The sequence below is a fragment of the Panicum hallii genome, chromosome 5, assembly GCF_002211085.1.
Source record: "Panicum hallii strain FIL2 chromosome 5, PHallii_v3.1, whole genome shotgun sequence".
In the NCBI taxonomy this organism is placed as follows: domain Eukaryota; kingdom Viridiplantae; phylum Streptophyta; class Magnoliopsida; order Poales; family Poaceae; genus Panicum; species Panicum hallii.
The window spans coordinates 57465224-57493074 of NC_038046.1; the positions used below are offsets into that span (position 1 = coordinate 57465224).

Sequence of the window (27851 nt, forward strand, 5' to 3'; positions counted from 1 at the left end):
CGGCGAGGCGAGGCGCGGTTGCCTCCTAGGTGACGCCAAGGATATGCCGCAACGCTCTGGGGGCCGCCCAGCGGCGCTGATCGCGACGGCGCGGCGAGCAGCAGAGCGCGCGCGGGGAGGGTTCGGGGTGGACGGTATTCCATTTACCGTCCAGGCTTGGGTTACGGTAGACCGTTGGATCCGGAGTCTGCGGCCACGATTCGACTGGATAGTGATGAGCAGAGTTGCTTGGGCCAAGCGGCGGCCCAGTTACTTAGGCCCACCTTTTGGTTGAGCCCAACAGGGAGATCCGGTCTGACGTCTGCGTGGCTCCCCGTGGCCCGCCCGTGCGAGGTGCATGGCGGCGGCGCGGCCGTGCGAGAATGCAAGAGGTCGACCCCGCTGCGCAGCTTCCGTGCGGCCAACGGACAAGCTGTCCGCCGCCGGCGTGGCAACAGCCGTAGGTCCTTCTTTCCGGTCCGTGATCGAGTCCTTGCATTGGCTCGTGTTTTTCTCTGTTCTGATGGCCTTCACTGTTCCGATCGATTTGGAAAAAACCTCAACTGCCTGTGATCCAAACTCTGAACGGCCTCCTGTCAGAGCACTTCAACCACCTGCAAGTCAGAGCTCATGTCTGGCTATAATGTTGGACACAACGGTCACCAGCTCAACAGCAAAATTGGCAGAAGGATTCAAAAACCACGAATGCATGCTCCTCTTTCCGTTATTATACTGAAATAGTTACAGAGCACAAATTTGCATCCATCTAGGCACACAAATCACCCATAGATACCACTTTCAGAGAAACACCACCAATCAAGAACGCGAAAACCACCGCGCAGCTGGCCCACTCACACCGTCTGCCGCCGGAGCATCCCGTCCATCCAGCCGATGATCTCGGCCCCGATCTCGTCGCGCTCGGGCTCGAAGAGCAGGTCGTGCAAGAAGCCGTCGTACAGCCTCAGGTCCTTGTGCCTCGACGCGGCCTCCCTGTGTAGGTCCTGCGAGGCCAGCGGGTCCGTCACCCGGTCCGCCGTGCCGTGCAGGACCATGAACGGGACGGTGACCTTCTTCAGGTTGTGCAGCAGGTAGGAGGAGATGCGCAGGATCTCGTGGCCCGTCCGGACCCTGATCGGCCCCGTGTAGACCAATGGGTCAGAGTATTTTGCGAGCAGCGCGGCTGGGTCGCGGGACACGGGGATGCCCCTCTTGTTCGCTCCTTTGAACTGGAACTTGGGTGCTACTAGAGAGAATATCGGTGCCACAGCCTGCATGATCCATTGAAGCCTCGGTTAGTCTGAACATTCCGATGAAAACAGAACGTAGTACTGTGTCAGAAAATGCCGGCGCTGATGATGAAATCAGGATCAGAGCTTACTACTGAACAGTTTGTTTTACCCGAGGATGCGGAAAACTATGTACATGCCTTGCCTCAAGTGTTCTTTTAAAAACAGATATGTACATGCCTTGCCTCAAGTGTTCTTTTAAAAACAGAGTCATAGCGTATATGCTTGTGTTTTAGTGTTCAATAATCTATAACCGTCACTGGCCTTAATCAACTTTTTTCTTCAATGATGTATGCTGTGTTATTTGGGAAATGCACAACTTGTTGTTGATCTGAAGAGCGCTCATGTCATGTGTACATTAGTTGTGAACAAACAGGAAAACGGAGTAGTTGCATTACCCCAACAATAGGATGGGCAGGTTTCACACGCAGAGCCGGTGATGTCAGGATGATCCCTTCCAGTTTCTCTCTGATATGAGGGTACAAAGATGCCTGCCAAGTTGTGAGCTAGTGATGAGCACAATGAAAGAAGAAAGAAAACCAAGCGTGTAAAATGAGAATCTGCAGCCAAACCATTTTTCAACCAGGCTACTTTGTTAAGGTTTTGCACCATTTCTCTGCCCGTCATGGTATCCATTGTTCACAGGCCCAGAGAAATTGGGTCAGTGTCTAAACCTGGCCTAAATAGGGTAGATAAACACTGTTCAATTTCATAACTGCGTACCTTCAAGACCACAGCTCCGCCGGTGGAGTGACCAAGAAGAAAACAAGGGACCCCAGGATTCTCCATCATAATTTTGTTGAGAAGCACTTCCTGTTTGCAGGTAATAATGTCAATCAAGTATTACATCAGGAACAGAAATAAGAATTAGGCAGAAATAGAGACTCACTATGTCTTCGATAACATAGTCTAGTGAAGGCACATAGCCGTGCAGGCCATCACTTCCACCATGCCCTGTCATGTGTAGCAAGAGTTAGCCTGTTAACGTTTGATCCAGACACTAAATAGGCATTATCACAGGGCAAACTGATTGCAAAATGAACTGTTAAAGTTACATAGCTTTACAGCCTTGCTAGCAAGAGTGAATAGTTTATAAACATGGTGACATTAGCGATAAAAAATTAACAGTAAACAGAAAGAATCAGGTAAGGTCTCTAACTAGCTTTGAAGCTGCTCGATCTTCCATTCCTTGTTTCTAAGTGCAGCACCAATCTTTCACCACACCATACGTATCTCAGGTAGCATATGCATGTTCAGAATACCCAAAGCAGTGCTCCTTACCTATCCAATCCATGGCATATACTCCAAAGCCACATGCTGTCAGCTGTTCAGCAAAGTGCAAATACCTTCCACTGGAAATGCAGGATCAATGGTGTTAAATTATGCTTTTGAATACAAGGGAAGTAGTGCATAGAAGTACAGCACAAATCTATGACAAAAAGGGACTCAGCATGGTTTCCTAACCTGTGTTCATTCAGACCATGTATGATGACCAAAATGCCCCTGAAGTAAGAGAGGAATGGCGAATCAGTGAAGCTTCCAAAGGAAAGCAATCGCATAGATGTGTCACAATGGGACATATAATTAGCACTGGAACACACGTTCGAAGGTTCAAAATTGACATGTCCAGAACAACATTATCAGATGGTGCAATAATACCAAACAACCAAACATAGTTTAACCAGATACAGTACGAGTGGTAGATTACCTAAACTGGTTTCCTGCCTTTTTTTTTTCAATTCTTGTTTGGTGAACATTTGACTATGGTGTCACAAAATTGAGAGCAGAGATCATGCAACTAGGCACAGAGGCATGACAAGAACTAAGTTGCAAAGATGATGGGGATAAAAGATAGCATCACCCAGATTTTATTAAAAATTCTATGCCTTTTCTTGATAGCTAAGTTGTCCTGAGCCAGAAGCCCTTATCATTCTGGAAAAAAGCATGGACGACTGTGAGATATGATGGAGCAAAAGTTGCAGACTTGGAGACAAGGCACCGTTTTCATTCTGCTAATCCATTGCACTTTAGTTGGCCATCTAAATTCTAGAGTTCGACATGAATAAATCTTCTTTGTCCTCCTTTTCACTATTCATAAATCGCTTGCTGTTCCAGAAAATTCTATGTATTCGAGGTTATCACAACTTTAGCCAATATGCTCGGAATAAGAATCCATGACAGGTATATGTAGTCAAACAGTTCGGTTTTTAGGAGGACAACTCATGTGCAAAAGCATGACAACCAATCCATTTGACCTTAAAGCCAGCCAACAACCTAACATCAACAGAACTAGAATCAAAGTGAAGGCAAAGATGGCGTAATGAGCAACTTCAATGCAAGCCCAGGCGGTGCGATGAATGCAAGCGAGAACACTGACGTTGCGCAAAGTGGATGTACCCGACGTGAACTGCACGGCACGTCTTTATGCTGACTTTTGCCAGGCTAGGATAGAAGTAACCGCAGCAGAGCTCTACAGAGTTTGGCTAATGGCATCAGGTGTCGTGTAAAACACTCTTCTTTGGTGATCAAAACCCTAAATAGGTGTTCATCGCACTCTGCTATTTGCTATTTGTACATGAACAGCTCAAACTCAAAATATCGAGGCCCACAATAGCCAATTATCGTCACCAGAGGCAGAAAACCAAGGAGTAAGTTGAACAAGAGTCTTTGCTTTTCAATAGAAAATGATAAAAACTTCACTTTCTCCGGGATCATCGTCCATGAACAAAAATTCGCATAAAGTTCCCAATAAAATGCCGAAAGAAACTTCGATAATGTAAGGAACACACACGGACAGAACTGAAACGATGCAAAATATTCAGAGTGGGCGGCCAGTTTGGGTAAAATCACAGCCACAAAGTACCCTGCCCCCACCACCCAGCCAATGAAATGAAACAAAATAAAATTCAGAAATGCCTGCGGAGAAAACGAAATCTCCAGAAACAAACAAAAAAGGGGGACGGCCGGACGGCCAATTCCACAGCCGGAACCACCAAGGAAGCCAATTAATCGCAAACGCGGCGGCGCGCTCACCTCATCTCCTCGGCGGCGGGCGCCCAGAGGCGGCAGAAGAGCGCGTTCCTCCTGGCCCCGGCGACGAGGAACGTGCCCCACCTGGTCCCCTGCCCCGCGCCGGCGCCCTCCGCCATTGCCACCTCCTCCGCGAGCGCCCTGCGGCGGCGCACGTCCTCCTCCTCCGCGGCCTGCCGCCGCCGCCGAGCCTTCCAGGCCCCGGCCACGGCCCCAGCCTCCGCCGGCGACGCCGCCGCGGCCTCGGACCCCGCCGCCCGGCGCCGGCGCAGCCCGCCGGCGAGGACCAGCAGCCAGAGGAAGAGCGCGCGCAGCGCGACGGCGACGCGTAGCAGCGCGCGCCGCGACAGCACGGAGCGGAACACCGGCACGATCCGGCCCGTCGCGCCCGACGTCATCATCACCCCGTCCCCGCGGCCGGCGCCGCCCCTCTCCATTCTTGCCCGCCGCTGGTCCTAGTTCCCTTCGCTGTTCCTCCTCTCCTCCTCCGTCCTCCCTTTTACTTTTTCTTCGCGGGTTACGCGGTCGCGCGTATTTATAGGAAGGGTCGAGGGAGGAAGACGACGCGCGGCTGGCTTCTTCCTGGAATTCGGCCTCGCTTGGCTCTAGTCGGTTCGCCCTCTCCCGGTCTCGTCGTCTCCCCCGTTCGTTTCGGCTTTCGCCTTCCGTGGAAGCCAATTTGCTGGAAAAGCCGTCGGCTGGCCGGTGGGCCCCACACGCGACCACTGCACCGCTGCTGCTCGCTCATGCCACGACTCATGGCGACATGGACCCATGTCCGAGCTCGAACTCGAATTAAACCATAGAATTTTCATCGTATTTTGCAGAGAAGGGACAAAAAAGGAAATTATAGCTGATCATCCAGCAGGTGTCTAGTGACATGATGTGCAACTGTTCAGAACAAGAAAATTGAAACCGAGGTGCGTGAACCAGCGGCGTCTACAGGTACCAGTCCAAGCGAGAGGTCGCTCTCTCTCCGCCGGTGCCAGCCTCTGCCACAGTTATTGGCGCAGCACACCGCACCGATGCGCAGCTGAGCGCGACGCCGACGCATGCGACCGATGCCCTCGCCGTCTCCCTCTCCCTGGCGAGCGGCGACGACCGCCCAGCCACACGCCGCCGCCGGTCGGTCTCCAAGTGTCCTGGGCACCGACGACTCGGCGAGCCCGCCGCGCCGTGCGGTAACGATCAGCTCCGCCGAAAGCGAGGCGCGCGCAGCGGTTAACACGTCGTCGTGGGACCCGCGGACGATGCGTGGCCCGGTGGCCGCCCGCTCGACCCCTCTCCGGCGGCGAACGCCACGACCGGATCGGAGCGGAGGAAAAATTGGGTGCCGGATCGGTGGCGGTGGTAGATCCCGGACCGGGAAGCGAGCAGGGACCGGCCGGCACCGCACGAGGAGGGGATCTCGGGGTGATCCGCATGCAGGTGGAAGCGAAAGCAGCGGCACCGGCCGGGCGTGATGCCGACGGCACCGGGGTGAGCGGGCGGCCGAGGGGACGACCGGACGAGGCCACCAGCGGCGGCGAATCATTGGGAGGCAGCTAGCTAGCTAGGCATGTGCGACGCGGGACGCGAGTAATTGCAATGGCATGTCGCGTGCACCACCCCGGCCGGCCGCCCGGGGGGGGGGGGGGGGGGGGGGGCGGGGGCGTGCGGTGCGGGGGCCGGCCATGCGCCCTTCCTCCCATGCCTCGCTCGATCGCCTGATTCCTGGACATGGACGGACGGGCGCGCGTGATGACGTCGCCGCCAGATGATGATGGCGGCGGATGAACGAAGAGGCTAGGCACAGGCAGGCAGGCACGCCCGGTGCTCGCTGCAACTGGATCGGTAGCCGGTGGCGTGCCGGGTCCGATCCTCGGCGAGGCGTGCGGTCGCCAAGGAGCAGGGACAGTTGGCGGTCGCGAAGCAGCAATCATCGGCAGCGGATCAGCTGGATGGGCTACTCTACTTGTGAAGCAACTCCAGTTTCCAGGGGAGAGAAGGCCGGTTCGGAGAGTCCTCGCCGACGAGGATCCTGAGGATAGGATAAGATCCTCGTCGCGGAATAAACTTTCCTTGATGGCTTCATCCCGGAAGATGGTCAACGTGGCGGGTCGACGACGATGATACCGGCGGCACATGGACTTGCTCGCAGAGCCACGCCTTATTTGTACATGCTTCGAAGGCCGCCTGCAAATGATAACTGAATAGCTGAACGCGGTCAGGGAGAGGAAGGGAAAAAAAGAAAAAACAGGGTCGGAGAGGATTGGTAGGTAGCTAGTTGTACCAGTGCAGGGGAGGTGCCTGCCCATGTTCCTCCGTGGCTTGGCTCAACAACCGCGGCGGGCCTCGTGTCCTCGTGGTGGATCCGTCGCGTCCGGCACCGGCCACTGGTGAATTTTTTTAAAAAAAGGGTTAAAAAAATTTTAAATTCAAAAAAGAGGTGCCGATTTGGAAAATTTCTAAAAATGGGTACTTCCCGCTCATCCAACGGGCGGGAGGCGTGGGGCCGGAGGTTCCCGCCCATCCAACGGGCGGGAGGGGCCTGTTCGCGAATAAGAAAAAAAATTTATTCGCGAAGAGGGACCTCCCGCCCAACCAACGGGCGGGAGGTCCCTTTTCGCGAATAAGAAACTTTTCTTATTCGCGAACAGGCCCCTCCCGCGGCGGCAAAGGCATCCCGCCCGCCCAACGGGCGGGATGTGCCCTTTTCTTATTTTTTATTCGAATTTATATTTTATAAACTATTTAAAATTCATATTTTTTCAAATACAAAATTTTTATTCACCATACTCTCGTGTAAATCAAAGTTGTGTAAATTATACGAAATTAATCATGTAAATTAAAGTTGATTGAAATGATAATTATAAAGGACTTACAGCTCGAACTGGCGGCAGTACCGCTGGACGCTGCATGCGATGCTGCAGAGGTCGATGGGCCAGCTGAGTATATGTGGGCGGACGCATGAGATGAACTGGAGGCCCCCTCGTCATCTCTGCTGCAACACGCCAGTGCACGTAACGCTCGCGTCAAGTTACCATGAATCCGACGAAAGCTCTCTTTGTACTGTGCCTCCGGTACACGTACTCCACGGTCAAACAACGTGATCTGAGATGCAGCTTCGACCTCCGTGCAGTGGATCAGATCGATCTGCATGAGTAATGAGAAGCAGAGTAATATTGTTATTGATTTTTTTAAAAAAATTTATATGTATACAAAAGAGTATGGCAAATAATTCTTGTATTTGAAAAAAATATGAATTTTAAATAGTTTATAAAATATAAATTCGACCAAAAATAAGAAAAAGAGCACATCCCGCCCGTTGGGCGGGCGGGATGCCTTTGCCGCCGCGGGAGGGGCCTGTTCGCGAATAAGAAAAGTTTCTTATTCGCGAAAAGGGACCTCCCGCCCGTTGGTTGGGCGGGAGGTCCTTCTTCGCGAATAAATTTTTTTCTTATTTGCGAACAGGCCCCTCCCGCCCGTTGGATGGGCGGGAACCTCCGGCCCTACGCCTCCCGCCCGTTGGATGGGCGGGAAGTACCATTTTTAGAAATTTTCCAAATCGGCACCCCTTTTTCGAATTTAAAATTTTTTTAACCCTTTTTAAAAAAAATTCGCCACTGGTCAGCTGACCAGCCAACGCCGGACAAGCCAGGCCCATCAGGTTCTAGCCAGGGCCCATCAGTAATTTATTGTAACGTGGGCCGACGGCCTAACTCCGACCAAAAACCACAAACAATTTCGTGTACGCGCCCACGAGCCAGACGTGCTTCTCGTAGTGGCAGGCTGGCAGCCCGAAACGACGACGACGTCGAAGGAAAGGCAGAAGATAGCTAGGGGCGATGAGGAGCCGGATAAAAGCATTCATTCGAAGCCGATGTAGGAATAAGAAACGATGAGGTTTGCCTTTCTCTTATACAAAGTTGTAGGCCAATAGACCATCATTCGAAGATCCAATAGTTAGAAATCTGATAGATTTAATTCACAAATATGTTGGTAGATATCTAGACAAACACACAGAGTTTCTATACGATGGCATGAATAGATTGGATATTCACAATTTTTTTATCAGTATTTAATATTTATGTGTGTATAGTACAACCGAAACGTCTTACAAAGCCACGAAAAAAATTGTTCTCCTAATGAAAATTGAAAGATAACCGGTTATTCACCTAGCAAAATGCCAGAAACTGCAAACTTAACTAGCATGTTGATGCATGCTACTACAAAAGATACAAGCCCATCCATGCCCAGCTAGCTAACGAAGCTGAAGCCAAGAAGGAGCCGCAGCTCAGTTGAAGTCCTTGGTTATGGCCGGGATGCAGCTGGAGCTCCTGGCGAGGGCGCCGCCAGGGCCGTGGTCCCTGGGGCTGTTGGACCTGGACCTCTTCCTCAGGATCTCCCGCATGGCCTCCGTCTGCATGAGCACGGGGTTGGCGCGGCCGACGCGGTTGAAGCGACCGCACACGGCCATGTGCGCCGCCAGCGCCTCCTCCGTGCGTCCCCCGTGTCGGCTGTCGGCCTCGCCGTTGACGGCCTCCGCGCACAGCCCGCACACCCAGCGCCCGCAGTAGCGCTCCCGGACGCGGCGCACGTACTCGGGCGTGCACTCCTCCTGCATGCCGCAGCACTCGCACCGCGCGTCCTCCACCTGCTGCTCCGTGATCGCCGGCAGCAGCTGCTGCGGCTGCGGCTTGGCGTCGGCGGCCTTCCTGTCCCTGGCGAGCTCCAGGGCCAGGTCGGACATGGCGCGCTGCAGCCCCTCCATCGAGATCCTCCTCGGCTTCGCCTGCCGCCGCGCCGCCTTCGGGGCCGGCGCCGGTGCGGCCGCGACCGCTGCGTCCCCGTTAGGCGCCATTACTATCTCCGTCGATCTGGGTCACGCACCGAATCAAAGATTACTCGCGTATTAATGCGGAGAAAGATGTAGCTAGCGATCTCTTGTTCTTGTATCAATCAATACGGCAGAGAGAGAGAGAGAGAGCTGGCTAATGATGATGAGGTGATGGCTGAACAGCCAGTACGATTTGCTAGCAGTTTAGTATGATGGCACGAGCACGATGCTTTGCTCGAATGCAATGTGGATTATGGCGGTGTACAGAAGCGACCTTTATATACAGCCGAAGCTACCAGTGCACCGAAAAAGTGCAAGATTAGTGGAGGAGATGCGTCGTTAGCTCGTGACACGATCGAGCTGGAGATAAGAAGGAAGAGGAGGGAGAGGGCCCGGGGACGCCTGAAAGCCCTGGATCGCTCGGGATCTGCGGCTGGGATCGAATCTGCTGGCGGGCTGGTACGCATCTCATGTCCATCTCGGTGGGCTCGTGAGCGAGATGGTAATGTTTTGCTCGATTTTTCCTGTCCATGCATGTGTCGCAGTAATATTACGACCCTGTTGATTAAGTTATGGGGAAAAACATTTCATTAATTCTACTGGAAAAGGAGAAGGTGCTGTATGCTGCGTGGAAATAAATAATGGGGGCGCTTTGGTTGCTTCTCGCCCTCTCCGGGGTCATGCACACGAGCAGCAAGACAGTGATGCGTGAACCATGCCTGCTGTACCTGTACACAATATAATCAGACGTGTATACTTGTGCAAACGAAGGTAGATCAAATATTAATTTTATGGGAATTGAAACTGAAGAAAATTAATAAAAACGGCCAATTCCATGCCAAACAATTCACGTTTCTTTCTTTTTTCTTTTGCCAGGGCATCCATATTTCCATTCCCCCCTCATTATGAAAATATTAATATAGCCTTTTTTTTGGCTAAAAAATGACCATGCTACTACTCCACACATATGCGGGCCGGGAAAAAATCGCATCGAGGCCGGGAAAAGCAAGTTCTCTGGCCGGAGCCCGGGCAAGCACGGGCGCCGCCGCTGCGTCCATATGCCGTGGCACCGTCCAGTGCAACGACATCCACAAGCTTCTGCCGCCGGTGACTCAGCGGCGAGCCGGCGGCAAGTGCCCCGCACCGTAGCATTGCGCGAAAGAGATGGCGATCGATCGAGGCAGGCGGAGGCTCACGGGAAGTTTGGGCGAGGCGATCACTGCCGGATCGGGATGCGCCGGCCGAGCCTTTTCTTCCTCTCTTTTGGGAGGAGGTTGGCTGCACTTTCACTGTGCCGCCTGGCGGACTCGCCGCGTCCCTCTCATCTGATTTGAGCTGCCGTGCTTCATCATTGGAGGGCTCATCATTGAGAGCTCAAGCAACTTGTGCGCTACTAAAAGATCTTGTTGGTTAGGGTCTTCTCTTGCTTCTTCTTCCCCGTGCCTCTGGGCTCCTTCCTTCTTCATTTCTAAGCCTAGCTGGGCTAAGACTAATGCTATGTGAGGCCCGTCCAATCCTCTACTCTCTCTGATAGTCTGATCCATGCACGAAAACTGTGTGTTCTCGTGAATTCAACGGGAGAAAGTGGCCGTTTGGTTCCACGAGGCTAAACTTTAGCCTTTCACTTTTAGTTTTACTTTAGCTTTTTGAAGAACCAAATAGGAGGGCTAAAAGTGCAGTGCTTAACTTTAGCCCTTTAGCCCTTCACTTTTAGTTTTATTTTAGCTTTTGGAGAACCAAACAGGAGGGCTAAAAGTACGTTGCTAAACTTTAGCCTCTAGTAGCACTTTAGCTCCTCCAAGATGGGCTAAATGGGGCTAAAAGTGGTCTTGGATGACAAAAAACTCTCTACCTTTCCCATCCAAGACTTATATGGCATTAATTAGATGACATTAATTAAGGGCAAATGAGTCTTTTGTACACTCTAAGCTAAACTTCCCTTATATCCGAACAGCAAAAGGGGCTAAACTTTAGCCCTCCATTTGAGGAGCTAATCTTTAGCCCTTAGACTAAAGTTTAGCCCTTTGTATCTAAACACACCCGAAGTCATGACAAGCCGAAGTCATAACGAGAGTACTCCTCTCAGTTGGTAGAATTCGAGATAAAGCATAGCATATAGATCAATAAATACAGTAGGAATTTAAATGCCCCACCGCAAATCTCCTTCTAACTATATGCATCGCGTCCTAGAACCTCACTTTACAAAGAAAAAAAGCGAGAATGCCTACTAGAAACACGATTCTATACTTAGAGCATCTCTAAGAGTGCTCAAAATCTACTTCCACTAACTTAATTTTGGATGTGATCAACAAATATAGATTCCAAGAGTTCCTAAAATCAACTCCCAATTTATTCGCGCACCCAAAACACGCAGCACCAGGAGGCAAATTTCCGCCAGGTCCCCACGCTCCCTATCGCAAGTTCGCGCCACTCAGACACCAAAATCGACCGCGCACGGCATCTTCCGCCGCTTCCATCGTCCCTGCGCGCCATTTGCCTCTGCATCGTGGCCACTGTTGCATCGCCTCCCTCCGCAAATGCCGTGCTGGTCAAATCACACTCGTCCTGGTTCCCGTCGCCGCCTCACATGCTGTCGTCTTCTTCGCTCCCGTCGGCACCCAGCGTGCTCCGAAATCGCCATCCGGCCTTCAACGTGTGCTTAGAATTTGATCTTCTGGTGGCACGGTGTCCGCAGCGCTCTGTTTTTTTTTCTTCTGGAGCCGTGGAGTCCTCGGTCGAGGACGTTGTTGCTTGAGGAAAAAATCAAACAGTTGGGCCACGTATGGACGATACGGCAGGAATTCAATTTTTTAGGAGTTAATTATTAGGAACTGTTGGTGAGGAGGGTCTTTTTTGTTCCTACTAATTTTTAGCAAGGTCTAGGTACTAGACTGTCGGTACATACAGACAGGGGTACCCTTGCTAGGGTGTCCAGGTCCTTAAGAACTCACAAATACGTAATCTCCCCCTCGGCTTCTGGGGGACGTGGCATACGATCAGGGTCTGACAGCTGGGACCGTGGTCTCCGGACCCTCCCCGAGCTGCCCCGGGTCAGGGGTCTCCGCGTCCCCAGGAAGGTTGGAAGAGCCCTCGGGTAGCTCCTGTGGACACAGTCTCCTCAGAGAGGTCCGGGGGCGCCACGTGTGATGGTCCGCCCATCACAGGCCAGCCCGCTTCGACCGGCCTTGGGGGCCCGGACCCCCCTTCCCCCGGGAAGAGGTCCGGCGCTGCCATGTGCCGTCCTGCTGAGGGAACGGGGCTGGCCCTGCCGCGTGCCTGCGGCTGGAGGCCCCTTACGGGTCACCTCTCCACCTACCAGCATTTAATGCGGTAGCTGGGCCGGGCGCGCCCAAGTCAAAAGGAGCAGCCTGCCACTGACACACGGGACAGGTAGGCTGACACTACGGTAAGACCGTCTGTTTTCAAGGCGGCGCGTCGTATCACCGTGCACAGTGCGCGGACTGTGTACAGTCCCATCACGACGCTGCGCGCGTGATGATGGCCTGTAATAGGCGAGTCAAGGCGTGCGCTGTAACAGTACGCACACAATGGGTCAGCGCTGTTTCACCGCCTGGCGGGAGGTTCCATCCCAACAGTGACAGCACGACTTCACTGTTGGGCAACGCTGTCACCGGACGCTGTGCAAGATAAGGCTGTACACGGCCATATCCTGGCTGTGGATACGCACATCAACTTCTCGATCGAAGAGGACTACGGAGAGGAGCTCGAGGAGATGACCTCCGTATCTCTCGTAGAACAAGCTCCTGTTGGCCGGACCCACATGTCGGGGTCCCGCGCAGTGTAAGCACTCCCCTTGGACTATAAAAGGGAGAGTGCACTCGTTAGAAGAGGGGGTTCAGATACACAGGCACAAGTCCAGGCTAAGTTCCAGGCAGGCTTACACAATCAATACAACACCAAAGTGGACGTAAGGTATTACACTCCGGCGGCCCGAACCACTCTAAATCTTTGTGTCATTCCTGCGCTCATCTGTCCACCGATCGAGCGCCCCTAAGTCTCCTCCAAACCCATCCTTAACTAGGATGAGGCGGGTGCTTTCCGCTACCCGGCTGGAGCATTCCTCTGACATAGACACTTTTAGAGATGCTCCTAGGATCCATTGGATCTACCCAGTTTCATCATATTGGATGTTTGATAGCAGTTAGAAGTATTAAATAAATGTTAATTATAAAATTAATTGCATAAATGGTGGCTAATTCACGAGACGAATACATTAAATCTAATTAATCCATCATTGGCGTATGCTTACTTGATCAAAATACGGACTAATTAAGCTTAATGGATTCGTATCGTGAATTGGCCTTCATTTATGCAATGCTTTTGTAATTAGACTATATTTAATACTTCTAATTGGTGTTCAAATATACAATGTATGTGAGACTAAAATTTAATCCCCCTTAGAAATCACCCAGAAATTTACCAAGAACAGCTTTTCTCTCACTTTTTGTTTGAAATTCATGCAAAGATTGTGCGTCGCGTTTGCGTTGCGCAGGGAATCCAAACCGTAGCCCGTAGGGGGCGGACGCGGAAAAGCGGATGCCTATTTGTTGCGTTGCGTTGCGGAGCGAGCGGCGGCCACGCCCATCAAAAGCAACCTATCGCTTTCAGCGCCGCCGCCGCCGCGCCTGCGACCGACCGTCCCTCACCTCTCTCTCCCCCCGCACCTGTCCCCCTCCTAAACCCCCTGCTTGAACCCTACCCACCGGCCCGCCTCCGGCAGGGAGCATGCGCGCCAGGCTCCTCAACGCCCCGTCGGCCGCCTCCACCGCCTCCTCCCTCCCCTCCGCGGGCGCCCGCCCGCGCCGCGCGGTCTGGAGGCCCCGGGGCCCCGCCGCCGCGCCGCCGCCGCCGCCGCCGCTCTCACTGCGCGCCCGAGCCTCCATGCAGCCCGCCGCGCCCCTGCCCGAACGGTGAGTGGAGTCCCTCCGCATGGCACCAATTCGCGCCGAGTGCGATCGATGGCCGGTACGTGTGGGTGCGTGATGTGATGATGCTCGTGTTGTGTTCCAGGCAGGGCGTCCCGCCGGTGCACGGCGTGTCCAACACGGTGGTTGGGGTGCTGGGGGGCGGCCAGCTGGGGAAGATGCTCTGCCAGGCGGCGAGCCAGATGGGGATTAAGATGGTCATCCTGGACCCCCTCCAGGGCTGCCCGGCGAGCTCCGTTTGCCACGAGCACGTCGTGGGGAGCTTCAGCGACGGCGACGCGGTCCGGGAATTTTCTAAGAGGTAGGCGAAAGCTGCTATCCTATCACGCTTTTGTTTGGAGGTCGTATCTTATGCAATGTTGGTGAACTGCCGTGATTCATCCTTTTTTATTCTTCTGTTAGGTGTGGGGTCCTTACAGTGGAGATTGAGCATGTTGATGCCGCAACACTTGAGAAGCTGGAAAAACAGGGTGTTGATTGCGAGCCCAAAGCCTCTACAATCACGATTATTCAGGCAAACTTTTCCTGATTCTGCCAACCATCTGTTCATTTTTACTGCTTTGAGATTTTAAACACAAAATATATATAGCTTCATAAGATGCTGTATCTAGCTCGTCAGAGATGAAAAATATAATTGCAGCTGCACATTCAACTGATTTGCGCTATGCAAACTGTGAATGCTCTAGCAAATTATTATTGGTTCAATCTCTTGATCATTCAGAACCAGTCGTATCACACAATGTAGTTAGCTGTCGTTTGAGTTCTAGTTTAGTAGGTTCTATCTCCTGGAATTCGTTCTCTTCAGGATATCCTTTTGAACAACTTCATTTATCTGAACATGCAACGTTTGATCTACTGATAGTTCCATACACTCAATTGCAGGACAAGTACAGGCAGAAAAAGCATTTCTCAAAATTTGGGATCCCTTTGCCTGACTTCATGGAAGTAATGCACCAACTTCTAACGAGTTGATTTTATCGTAGCTTCTACTGTCACTATATAATTCGTGGTTTTGATTTGTAGGTAGATACTTTACACAGTATAGAGGAAGCAGGGGAAAGGTTTGGCTATCCTCTAATGGTAAAAAGCAAGAGGTTAGCATATGATGGTCGAGGCAATGCTGTTGCCCAAAAGAAAGAGGATCTATCTTCTGTTGTTGCTTGTAAGGGATTTAGGTTTCTTCTTTGAATTCTAAAAGCTGCACTGTTTCTCTGTTTGAACTGTTTACTAATTTTGAAAATTAGCTTATTTGGGATGCTAGTTTTGTGTCCTTGATTAGCCATTAATCCGAGGTCCATACTTTTTAATTTATTGTTTCTTGGCATTCTTACTTTTTGCAGCGTTGGGTGGGTTTGAGCATGGATTGTATGTTGAGCGATGGACTCCTTTCGTAAAGGTTAGTTAAAATTCAGTTTTATTTGGTTAAGTAAAAAATTGAAATCTTTGGTTGTCAATATTTCGTTGACATCCTGCAGCTATTTTGATTATCTTATCCTGCTTGATCCTAATGGTGCAACTCATCTGTATGTTTGGTAAATTGAACCTCTTATTTTTTGGCCCTCTTTTTGTATTGAAAGATCGTAATAGCTATTTCTCAAGCCATGCTAACTCCCTGGTAGTACCATGGTGGTTTCTGCATATGCACATTATTCTTGGTGCTTGTTCTCGCTCTTCCATATATTGATGAAATGAACACGAACATAGGATGTGTTCTGCAAGTTAGCCAGAAGATATTTGTTTGCTGAAAAATAAAATGTCTTAATGGATGTCATGTTAGGATAAGAAAGACTGGTTTAATTACAACATTTGTTGTTTTTTGGGCACCATAAGGTACTTATGCTAATTACTGTTTATTTGATTTTGTTGTCCTTTCGGTTTAGGAGCTTTCTGTAATCGTGGCAAGGAGCAGAGACGGTTCTACAGTCTGCTATCCTGTTGTTGAAACCATACACAAGTAAGATGTTCTTTTTGTAATGATAATTCGCCATGTTTTCTTGCTTCCTTTCGTTTGCAGTTTGCTCTGTCCTTTTGAGTTTTCGAAATACAACACGTTTGTTTGGAACTTCCAGGGATAACATCTGTCATATTGTTGAAGCTCCTGCTGAGGTATCTGCCAAAATAAAGAAATCAGCTACTGATGTGGCTGAAAAAGCTATCAAATCATTAGAAGGTGCTGGTGTGTTTGCTGTAGAGTTATTTTTAACAGAAGATGATGAGGTTTGTTGGTTCACCTACCTTTATTTCATAATTTAATCCTCCTGGAGCATTGTTGACATTTTTCTCCATTCACTAGATTTTATTGAACGAGGTAGCCCCTAGGCCTCACAACAGCGGGCATCACACAATTGAGTCATGTTACACCTCACAGTACGAGCAGCACTTACGTGCCATTCTTGGAATGCCCCTTGGTGATCCTTCAATGAAAGCACCTGCTGCAATAATGTACAACATCCTGGGAGAGGATGAGGTAGTTGATTCCATATTCTTTTGTGTTCACTTATCATTACATTTTGGACTATATTGAACATTGATTAGGCTACCTTAGCAGGTCTCAAGGTTCTTATTGTAATTATTGTAGTAATATGTTGGACTTTGGTTGTGCTATAGGGTGAAGCAGGATTCTTTTTGGCTCATCAGCTAATTGAGAGGGCATTAAGTATTCCAGGTGCATCAGTTCATTGGTATGCAAAACCAGGTTAGTTCAATCTACACAGTCAACTCCTAAGTCAAGAAGTCAGAAAGTGATGTTCAGAAATTTGTTCTTTCAGAGATGCGAAAACAAAGAAAGATGGGTCACATTACAATTGTGGGACCTTCAAAGGCGAGTGTAAAATCACGCCTGGACAAGTTGCTGCAAAGGGACACGTATGACCCCAAAAAAGGTATTACATTCACTGATAAAAGGTATCATTTCCACCCTATTAGGGCTCATGCAATGGTGGTAGGATGAGCACCAAACCTCCCAAGGGCTGGCACACTTTTCACACGAGCTACTGTTCACTTATGCCGTACCACGCTACTGTTCACGCCAGGCCCAGGGTGGGCTTGTTACATTAGAGATTAGATTCAGTCAGATTGATTTATTATTCCCCTTAATTCTAGAGATAGGTTTCTTAAGGGTACACCCCTTGCTGAGGTTGCAATTTCCCCTGATCCCTTGTTTGGCACTGTCATTGACACGCATGCCAGTGAGATACAGATGGCAAATAAGATATGACACATTTTGCAATGGCTAGTAAGGGATAGCCCCTTTCTTAAAGGTCAAGTCGTCCCCATTTATATATGGATGGGCTTAGATCCCCTTTCATCTGGCAATATAAATGTTCTTAGGAGATTCTCTTATATCCCTGCCATTGTGGTGTGCCCTTTGTTCGTCAGCATGGTTACATTGCTTGGGTAGGCCATCTAAAGGATGCCCACGATGCAAAGAACTCATTTGAATTAACGTGCATGTACGCAGCAAACCTTTATGACACTCGCTGTTATTGTTTAATCTGACACCATGTAATTTCTTTGCTGTTTATACTTGCCACCGTGAATTCTTCATGCTTTCTTATGCCATTTCCATATTCCTTTATTTTGGAACAATCTTTCACATTTTCATTCTAGTTGATTGAAGGAGTGCTGAAACAATGTAAACTTTATTGCAGCTAGCCCTCGTGTTTCTATAATAATGGGGTCTGATTCTGATCTTAATGTAATGAAAGATGCTGAGGTGATATTAAAAAAATTTAATATACCTGTTGAGGTTTGATTTCTGAAATCATTCTCTTTCTAAGATAACCTGCTTTCATACCTAGTCAAGTTTGATGAAAATGTAATTATTATAATATGATGGATATCTGAATATTGCAGACTACAATTGTTTCAGCACATCGTACACCAGAGCGGATGTATGATTTTGCTAAGTCTGCAAAGGACAGGGGTGTTGAGGTCATAATTGCTGGCGCAGGCGGAGCAGCTCACTTACCAGGCAAGTATCAGTTGACAGAAAAACACACTCCTGAATTCACCATGATATTTTGTTTAAACTTTCAAGGTCAAATCCTGTGTCTGTTGCTACACCTCTTTTTCTTATTGTGGCAATTAGGTATATGCGATATTTTAATTGTTCAGTATTCTACTGCATTTTCTTAGAACTAAGTAATGTGGAAGGATGGTATATAGCTGGAGCATTTCACCATTTTATATTCCACCAATTATCAGTTATGTGCTGGAGAGTCTGAAACATAGTATTTTTTCTGGATGAAATGGGTTTAACATTAAACTGTTTGACCTCCATATGCATAGAGCTTACGATTCGTCATGATAAATCAGATAACATCAACTGTGTTGTTGCAGGGATGGTAGCTTCGTTGACTTCTCTTCCCGTAATTGGAGTACCCGTCAAGACTCAGTCACTTTCGGGACTTGATTCCCTCCTATCTATTGTGCAAGTTAGTGTGTTACAGTTCTTCTATTTAAGATTCAAATTGAAGTTTGTGCCATAGAGATTTGATAATCGTAGCTGTTATTCAGTGCACACTCTTCTCATACATTCAGATGCTTTGCTTTCGCATTTTGTATTGTACTATTGTCTGGATTCTTCCATTTAAGGTCTGATCATTGAGGTTTTAATTTTGCATTTATCATTTCTCAATGCGGCTACAAATTTTCGGTTTTAATGCAAGCATAGAATGTTGGCGCTGCAGTCTGAAACATGTCTTTCTGCTTGGGACTTTCACCTCACAATGAAAGGTGTTAAAATTTTCAAGCCTGCTACATTCTTTTGTAGACTTGGACAGCACCATTTACTTTTATCGCACTGTTTGGTGAATGATGTTTGACATCTTGCAGCTAGGCTCTCACAGGGCCTCAATAGAGCAAATGACACCTAAGGGTGTCAGCATGCTAATGAATAGGCATTCCAGAGCACCCACATAAACGAATCACCAGTTTAGTTAAATTACTGTTGATCATTTAGTTCTATAGAATGATTAGTTTTGTCATCATCTTTTGTGCATGGTTGTCCTTTGTTTTTCACTACTTATTTCTTATGGATGAAGTTGATCGTTGATATTCTTACCACTTCCACAGATGCCAAAAGGTATTCCTGTTGCGACTATTGCTATTGGGAATGCTGAAAATGCAGGCTTGCTGGCAGTTAAGATGCTGGCGTCAAGAGATCCTGAGCTTACGGACAAGTATGGTTCTTTGTTACTATTGTTATTTGCATGCAAATTTGTAGTTCTGAATGATGCCAGTGCAACTGTCTGCAGTAGACCACTAGTAATATCTGCGTCGCGAGCCTGTTTGGGGTTGGTCTTGCTTACATTAATTCTTCAAATCTTTGCCACTGCCTAGTATAGTAGTATTGGAGAACTGCCTGCTATGTGGGGGCTATAGATAGTGTGATTTCCAGTTGATCAAGTTGCCAAACGCCACAACTAATTGATGTAATCAAGAAAATAGGCCAGTTAATTGTATTGGTCATTGATTTTACAAGAACAGTATCAAATATTGTGTCTACTGTCTACATTCAGATGAAAGACTATCCACTCGAAATTGGCAACGAGTTGATAGTTCTGCATGTGTTTACTGTTTGGGATTTCTCTAACCACCCTTTTCCAAATCCTATCTAATACTTGGTTAATGCGCACTATGAGTAGCAGTCATTTCTCCCTTTGATGCTGTTATGCTATACCATTCTGACCTGTTATTTCTTGCAGGGTGCTTAAATACCAGGACGATCTCCGGGACATGGTCTTGGAGAAAGCAGAAAGGCTTGAGAACATAGGCTGGGAGGAATATCTGAAGTGAAAGGGGCGAGGACCAGGGTTTCGAGGAACATAGCTGACGGCTAAATTCTGGTGGCATTCTTTCACATCCAATTTTGGCGGAGCAATATGGTCCGAAGTTGGGGGAGATAATAAAATCCTTTAGTTCGCGGTCTGCAATTCTCGAGCTAACTGTGCTATCTTCAGAACTTGTCCACCAACCCGTCAGGGAACGGATTTCTTAACAAAACGTGTGACTTGACTTTTATAGAGGGAAAATGGTTGGGGTGAAAGCTCAGAGTACGGCGCCCGACTGTACCTAGCAGTATTACGTCCTGCGTCCTGCCCAAGGAGAATGACTGTTGCACAGGCGTTTGGTAGAGCTGCTGCAGCATGAGCCGCGCAGCTGGGCAGTGCGGCAGCAGCCGGCGAAATACTGCATCTAGCATGAACTGGAATAACAGTAGTCTGGTGCCAACGGGGGGTGGCGCGGACGGGAGGGAGAAAGAGGGCGGGATCCATCTCGCCGGGCGGGAGCGGGCGCTATCGCCTCGCTCTCACCCGCGTTGGCAGGCGCGTGCGGGCGGGAGCCAGGCGGTGTGCTGGCGTCGGCGTGCGCGGGCGAGAGGGGTGGGGCGGGAGTAACGTGGCGTGTTTCGATTGGTCCACGCGGACTATCCGTTGAACTAGCCGTTATTTGACCGTTTGAACTCCAAAAAATTTGAAAAAATTGCAAAAAATTTCAAATTTCATCCCCAACCCCCCTATAAATACCCCACCCAGTTTTCACTCCTTCCACACCCTATTTGAGCTCATTTCTCTCCTCTGCAGTCCGAAATCTCTTCCACCATGATCGGTTGGTCTCCAAATTTCCATATCTTCACCGATCTCTTGCAGCCGACGGGTCACAAGCATCTCCCCAAGATGAGTCTTCTTTGATGCATCGCTGCTCCGATGTCAATTCTTCGCCGCAACCCCGGGCATTATTCCCCCTGCTGCACCTCCGGCTCCGGAGGCACCTCCATCGCCATATCATTATTCGTACGGTCCGTACTCGTACCCACCACCTCCATATGCTCCACCTCCAGGCACAAGGAGCGGGGCTGAAGGTCTGTACCCACCACCTTCGTACGCTCCACCTCCATACGCTCCACCTTCATATGGTCCATACCCATCACTCGAATGACTCTATCACCGGCAACAACCAGACCGATTTGAGTTTTTAGGGCCAAATAGCGGAGACCTTCAACTCTACCACGGATCCATCCCGTCATCGCACCGCGAAGCAACTGAAGGATCATTGGAACGTGTACAACCGCGAGGTGACCCTGTTTAATGGATAGTACATCCAAGAAGAAAGAGTACGTTAGAGTGGAGCAGACGATGCAATGGTCATGGAGGGAGCAATGGCGAGGTACGAGAACGACGCGAAAGTGATGACAGCATTCAAACGCCATCATTGGTGGAGAGCTGTTCGCCACGAACCCAAGTGGGCAGCGAAACATGATCCTGGCAGTGGATCCGATGTGAGTAGCAAGAGAACCCGCCTCGGAGTTTCGGGTGAGTACCAGCTCCGGCGGAACAGAAGACACCGAGGAGGATAATGAGACTCGTCCAATAGGCCGTGATAGGACCAAGGCGGCTAAGCGCAATGGAATATAATGAAGTCCCGATCAACCGCGAATATGGATGAAGCAAAAAAACATACTCATTTTAAGGCCGTCAAGATGGTGAGTTTGGACTAGATGAGGATTCGGAGGAGGATTAGAAATTTTTTAATTATTATGTATTTTTGTTATTTTTATTGCGATGTAATTTCCTTTTTTAATTATGATGTAATCGGTAATTTTTTTAGTTGAATAAAATTAGTTTATTAAATTATTTTGCGTACGCGAACAAAAGAGAAGTGAAAGCTAGCACCGTAACCTGTGCATTGGAGGGGTGGGGTGAGAGCTGACGTGGCGGGGAGATATCTCTCCCCACCACTTGACTCAACCTAACAACTAGCAACTTCTATAGAAACAAGTTGCTAGTTCATGTGATACTGGACATCATGAATGATTAGGACGAGCTGCGATCAACCGGACCTATAGAGCAGTAGACATCGCCACTCGATGGCTCCATCAGAAACACGGGTATATTAACACTGTGTCTTGCACGAACTGGAATAGCCACAAAAAGGAAGGCATCATGAATGACTAGAGCGCGCCGAGCTTGCCGTCGTCTCGGTAGTGGCTGGCGAGCTCGACCTTGTCACCTCACGAGGTTGCAAGGCTTGTAGCGCAGCAAGGGACTTGTCCTTGTCGACGATGACAGAGTCGCTGCACGCGCCGGCGAAGTCCAGCGCCAGCTCGTGGCCTCACAGCATGTTGAAGTAGTACGCCGACAGGTCGTCCACCACCGCCTCGTGCACGCGCCGCCACCCCACGCCCCGGCGGCGTCCATCACACACACGCCGTGGACGCCCTCGACGCCGTTATCTTGGAGCTCGATCTCTTCCATTTCTAAAATGTTGGAGCTCTCCTCGTCGCGGATGTGGAACGCGCACAGCCGGAGACGCCCGCCCGCCGACCCCAGGGAGGCAGGGATCGCCACACGCGCCCCTTGGAGTCCTCCGCCTCGGGCGGGTGGCGGACCACCGTCGCGCGGCCTCCTCTCGCTGGCACAGCCCGTAGAAGCACGAGGCGACGCGGATTCCCGGGGAGGCGACGCCGAAGACGTGTGTCGTGTCCCACCTTCCCATTGGGGACGACAAGGTCTCCACGCGCAGGCGACGGCGACGAGCGCGGACGAGGAGCACCACGGTGATTCGGTGAAGGAGACCCGCCCGGTCGCGCGTCGAGGTCGTAGTGGAGGTCCGAGGACGCCGTGTCCCGCGTCGGTGGGATGGGTGAGGATGGGAGCGCGAGCCAGCAGTTGGCGAGCCGGAGAGCACCGCGACGGCGACGGCAGGCCGGCGGATGACGGATGAGCCTATCCGAACCCGGGGGCATTTTTGCAAATAATCGGATCGCGATCCAAATAAGGGGTCTATTTGTAAAAATACAGGGGGCTAAATACATATATTCGGATCGCGATTATGAATCGAGATCCAATTTAGGGGTTTATTTGCAAAAAGGGGGCTATTTGCTAATATGCATATATGCAAAAATTCTGTGCCGGCGACATGGAAGCCGGCGGAGGTCGATCGCGCGGCCGCCGGCGACCTCCGGTAGTACAGCCACCGTGCTTCCCGCGCTCTCCTCCATCGAGTTTCTCCGGATCCCCTCGCGCGCTGACGCCGCTTCTGCCCAGGCCACGCAACGGACAACGGATCAAGCACGCCGCCGCCATGTCCGAACCTCCCTGTGCCTCGCCGTCGCCGGCTGTCCTGATCTCAAGCGCACGTGTGCCGCAGTCCGCAGATCGGTCGGCTAGGTGACGGTGGTGGAACCTGAAGCTATACTTTGGAAATCAACCAGGATCTGCCTCTGCGATTTCGAAGCTAGAAAATGGGAAATGAGATGGCCTGCTCGTCATCATCTATCCTCTTCCCCTCATCGCCCGGCGCCGACAGGCCCAGCCACCGTACGACGGTGAGCCCGACGCCAACCACACAAGCTGGCCGGCGGAAGTCTGCGTAGCAATCAATGGTGAGAGCGATTAGCGAAGGTAAAACAGCGACATCTGAAGGCCTGGTGAAGTTATCCTGATCCCCTCCAAAGTGTAGCACTTCATTAAGAATACAACCACACAAACACGCAATGCCTACATATGCACACAGTAAAGACAACATCAGTACAATGTTCTACGGACAAGAAAACAAATGAGAATGGCACAGGAATTATATGCACAGTTTAAATCAAGGAGATAGTCCAGGATGCAGATGAATTGTTAAATAATGACAACACAGCTAAACGGGACAAAACAGCAGTGCAATCCAGCAGGCTATTAGCCTACTACAAGCAACATGAAGTATATTGGAGAACAAATTAAACTAAAACTGCTACCATTGGAACAGGTAAAACTTGCACGAAATGTTCAGACAGGAATCTCGATCGAGTCCCAATCCAGGGCGCACAGAACGACCTCCTGGTTCTGGATAATGTCGTGAAAAACTGCATGCACATGAGCTATTTGTATTAATTTTTTTTGTCGAATACGCAGTAGAGTTGTGCATCTTTCTGTTGAAATGAGGAGGGGGGGGGGGGGGGGGCGTAATGCATGGACGATGGTTCATTTCAGGACATCGTTATCCTGATGCAAAGATGTGTGTGTTTGCACACTTGCGGTCTATGAGCGATGTAATTAGGATTCTAGATTACTTTTGCGCTTTTGTGACACTGCTTTCCAACTACTACTGGCCGGCTGCGTTGGGGTTATCTCTAGAATGTCCGGACAGTGTTAGCAACTGGCCACTTGATGTCATCATGATGATGATGATAGAGGCAGCTCCGTTGGGTAACGTTGTTCTCTTTTGCTCCACGAGTACGTTGTACACAAGCTTAACTAATTTCACGCGAAAGTCTGGTATCACATAGCCTTTGTGTTTTTTGGACTACTAAACCATATTGAAAGAAAAAATATTACACCAAAATGAGAAACGTCAGCGGAGTCCTGTGCCTGGAGTTGATGATATAGGAGAGCTTCTTCCTTCAGAGAAGATTTCAGGCTTCTGATAGTATTGGCTTCAGAGCAGATTTGGCAGAGTATTGGCTTCAGAAGTTCAGAGCAGATTTGGCATTAAACTTTGGGAAAAACGCGCACACCCTCTCACCTGCACAACCCCATTTTATTGCAGAGTATTGACTTTGACAGTGGTTTTGCTGTGACGTATGGAGTTGGATGTAATCTTTTGATGCTCTTGTGTCGTGCTGCGCTAGCAGCTGCTGTTGCACTCTGCGGTTTGCCACACCTTATAATATATCATTCAGGTTGTCCGCTTGCCCGCTGTAGTTTCCCTAAAAACTTATATCATTTGCACAATACACGCCTGCTGCATATCTACATGTGTCAAACATACAGGACTATATATCTATTGGCATAAAGTGATTAGGTGTACGTGTTCACGGGGGCGGTATTGCATATCATGGCCTCGATCTGCCCTCTGGTGCTTACTTGCTCTGGGGATGTAGCTGCCTTTGCTGCTGCATTGTGGGCGAACGAAGTGCACGTGTTATGGCGCGCCTGACATTGCTTTATTACATTACTACGTAGCACTGCCTCGTTGCTGCCCATTCCGGCGATCGATCGAGTGTGGACGCGACCTTTACATCTTTATCTCCCGTAGGCTGCACGGGAGCATCGTGCATGGCTGCTTGCCCCAATTGAGCACTTCATCTACTCTAGGAAAACGATTGAACGGTGTTGATAGATCGATTCGGAAAGTAGTAAAAAAAAAAAGATGGATTCGGAAAGAGAGCAGCAAAAGAGTGCATGGATGCAAGCATACAGAGTTGTTCTTCCTTTTTCCTAAATAAGAAAATGTCTAATTTGGACACATACGCACGTATAGGTGGTGAGCACATACGTATTCCTACGAACGTGTGTAAGTACATAGACCACACCCCTTATGAACATATCAGACAGACCGAGCTCAAAGATCTTAAAATTGGTGAACTCACCGTATAGCATACGTGCTTCGCTGTCGAGGGCACATCGTCTATCATTCAAAACATAGTATTGTTTACTTCTGAAATAGAACCATAGGATCATATGTGCTAAATTTAGAACTCGAATTCTAGTAGACAGGTACCACCATAGAGATTCTAACCGACCTGCCTAGAGCAACGCAGTTTGCAAGCTAGGCTAACCTAGCCACCTGTAACATAAACCACCCCACAAATATATATACACATGTTTCTTTTCTTATGAGCAATTATGTAAGCTAAAACAGTCCTTAGATATCCAAGTATGGACGATAGTTTAGCAATATGATTTATGCATACTCCCTCCGTCCTGAAATATAAGGCATTAAAGGACTTAAAATTTGTACCCAAATATAAGATATTCTAGGTTGTAGTTATTCCTAGCCGGCCATAAAATCAGCAAAATAACAACCAAATAAGATATTAAATAGAGATACATACGTCATTTTTCTCATCTCCTTAATCTATTATGAAAATACTAGAATGTCTTATATAGAGGAAGTATGCTTGATATGTCATCTTTAATATAACTACATGGCCATCATTAGATATTAGCACCACTTTTTTTGAGCGAACCTGCCTTAGCACGTATTTATATTAGCACCACTTTCTTTTCCTGGTCTTTTTACATGCATACGCCTTTTGCAAGATGCATGCATGATTGCCCATAACTCTGCTAGCTACTACTAGCTAGTGTCTAGTGTGATGGAAACAGCAGCTGCAGCCTGCAGGCTATAGTTTGTGTGGGATGCATGAATCCGATCCTACGAGCTTCGCTTTGCGGCGCCAGTTGGGGGTGTTGGACAGTGATGCATACTCACAAACTGGAGATCCCCTGCTGTCTCCCTCTACCGAAGATTTCTCTTTCACATGCAAGATGTTGCCCTGGATTAGCAGAAGCTGGCCGCATCTATCCTCGTCTGCAAATTTTCTTCTGTGGTGCAACTAGCTTGGAGCACAAGTTGCAAAAAGGCCATCCAAGTTGTGGTTTCTTTGGGCACTACTTGTGAGCAGACACTACCATGCATGCCATCTAATAAGCCTATAAATATGATCTAGGATAGCATCCTGCCACCACATACTGCTTCCATCCTAGAAACTTTTTTGTATGACAGACAGAGAGACACAGTGGGAAACCACAATCATCTAGACCGAAACGAGCGAGCTCCAGCCTGCGGCAAAGGTAAATTCTATCTTCATTCTCTCTTGCTGTCACAGAACCTGCACCATAAAATTAAACCTTAGTTGAACACCGATGTGTATGAAGCTAGATGAGTATAATTGGGGGCACATTAGATGATAAGATAACACAGGAGGGAGTATATACATGAAGCCAAATTGGGCTTTTTTAAGAGTTTATAAGACGCATGCGTATGATCATTACATTGCATAATTGCAGAGTAATTGCTGAAATTGCGAATGAAACAAGGTGAGAGCTAAGCAAGCACACGGCAATGATCACCAGTTTAGCCTTCCTTTAGCAGTAGTACGTTTCGGAGAGGCAAAATTATCAGAGTCGTTTGTGTTTGGAAGAGTTGGAGCTTTTTTTTTTCTGGAATTTGGCATAGATGAAATGGATAAACACACGAAATTTGATATGTAAACTCTTCATATTTTTTGTATTTCAGATGGAGAGCCAAGATCTGCGACGGGCCTGCTCGGAAATCGCAAACAAGCTGGAGAAACTCGTCACGGCAGGCGCTACGACGACCAGCAACCCACGCCCCGACGTCGCCGCGACCGCCTCAGCGGCCAAGGCTGCCGCCGGCTCCGATCAGCAGGGGGCGGTGGAGACGGTGCGCTGCGCGTGCTGCAGCGTGGGCGAAGACTGCACGGCGGCGTACATCCGCGGCGTGCGCGCGTCCTTCTGCGGCGACTGGCTGTGCGGGCTGTGCGCGGAGGCCGTGAAGGAGCGCGCGCGCCGCGACCCGGCCGGCGGCGTGGCGGCGGCGCTGGGCGCCCACGAGGCGGAGTGCAGGGACTTCAACGCGACCACGAGGCTGAACCCGACGCTGTCCCTGGCCGGCTCCATGCGCCGCATCGCGCGCAGGAGCCTGGACCGGAGGACGGCGTCGTGCCAGGAGCGCGGCAGCGCGACGGCGTCCAGGGCGGCGGCGCTCGCGAGGTCCGCCAGCTGCGACCCGCGGTTCCTGGCCGATGTGGTGGACGAAGCTTCCGGGGACCGGCGCATATGATCGATCGAGCTCACGGCCGGCGGCGAGCATGCGTGCGGCCTTCTAAGTTGTTACCCATCTATAGGCCTCGGCCCTTTGCTAGATTCTCCTCCTACCTTGGTTTGTATGAATTTCATGCTGATGCTTGAATGTACATGGGGCATGCATCTTCACTTTGTCTGTCGGTGCTCCTTTGAAGAGAGAAATCCATTGTATTGTGTAACACCAAATTAC

The 27851-nt window shown here is 49.6% G+C and overlaps 4 protein-coding genes across 4 annotated transcripts; 2 read left to right on the plus strand and 2 right to left on the minus strand.

The window, feature by feature from the left end:
* Positions 1 to 668: 668 nt before the first annotated feature.
* Positions 669 to 4955, minus strand: LOC112894116 (monoacylglycerol lipase). The gene is made up of 7 exons (XM_025961727.1): positions 4299 to 4955; positions 2730 to 2768; positions 2547 to 2617; positions 2155 to 2219; positions 1989 to 2078; positions 1664 to 1756; positions 669 to 1247 (listed from the first exon to the last, which is right to left on the minus strand). Exons 1-7 carry the CDS (start codon positions 4730 to 4732, stop codon positions 831 to 833), a joined length of 1209 nt encoding a protein of 402 aa, XP_025817512.1. The 5' UTR covers positions 4733 to 4955; the 3' UTR covers positions 669 to 830.
* Positions 4956 to 8331: 3376 nt separating this feature from the next.
* LOC112894444 lies at positions 8332 to 9368 on the minus strand. The gene has a single exon (XM_025962165.1). The coding sequence runs from the start codon at positions 9136 to 9138 to the stop codon at positions 8572 to 8574; it is 567 nt and encodes a 188-aa protein (XP_025817950.1). The 5' UTR covers positions 9139 to 9368; the 3' UTR covers positions 8332 to 8571.
* Positions 9369 to 13655: 4287 nt separating this feature from the next.
* Positions 13656 to 20114, plus strand: LOC112894377 (phosphoribosylaminoimidazole carboxylase, chloroplastic). Its single transcript, XM_025962068.1, has 16 exons — positions 13656 to 14045; positions 14146 to 14361; positions 14463 to 14574; positions 14943 to 15005; positions 15084 to 15222; positions 15401 to 15456; positions 15941 to 16014; positions 16130 to 16277; positions 16354 to 16527; positions 16668 to 16755; positions 16829 to 16942; positions 17711 to 17808; positions 17916 to 18033; positions 18402 to 18496; positions 19137 to 19243; positions 19769 to 20114. Exons 1-16 carry the CDS (start codon positions 13861 to 13863, stop codon positions 19857 to 19859), a joined length of 1878 nt encoding a protein of 625 aa, XP_025817853.1. The 5' UTR covers positions 13656 to 13860; the 3' UTR covers positions 19860 to 20114.
* A 1108-nt stretch (positions 20115 to 21222) lies between these two features.
* LOC112892862 lies at positions 21223 to 27638 on the plus strand. The gene is made up of 2 exons (XM_025959966.1): positions 21223 to 21342; positions 27072 to 27638. Exons 1-2 carry the CDS (start codon positions 21223 to 21225, stop codon positions 27636 to 27638), a joined length of 687 nt encoding a protein of 228 aa, XP_025815751.1.
* Positions 27639 to 27851: the final 213 nt, after the last annotated feature.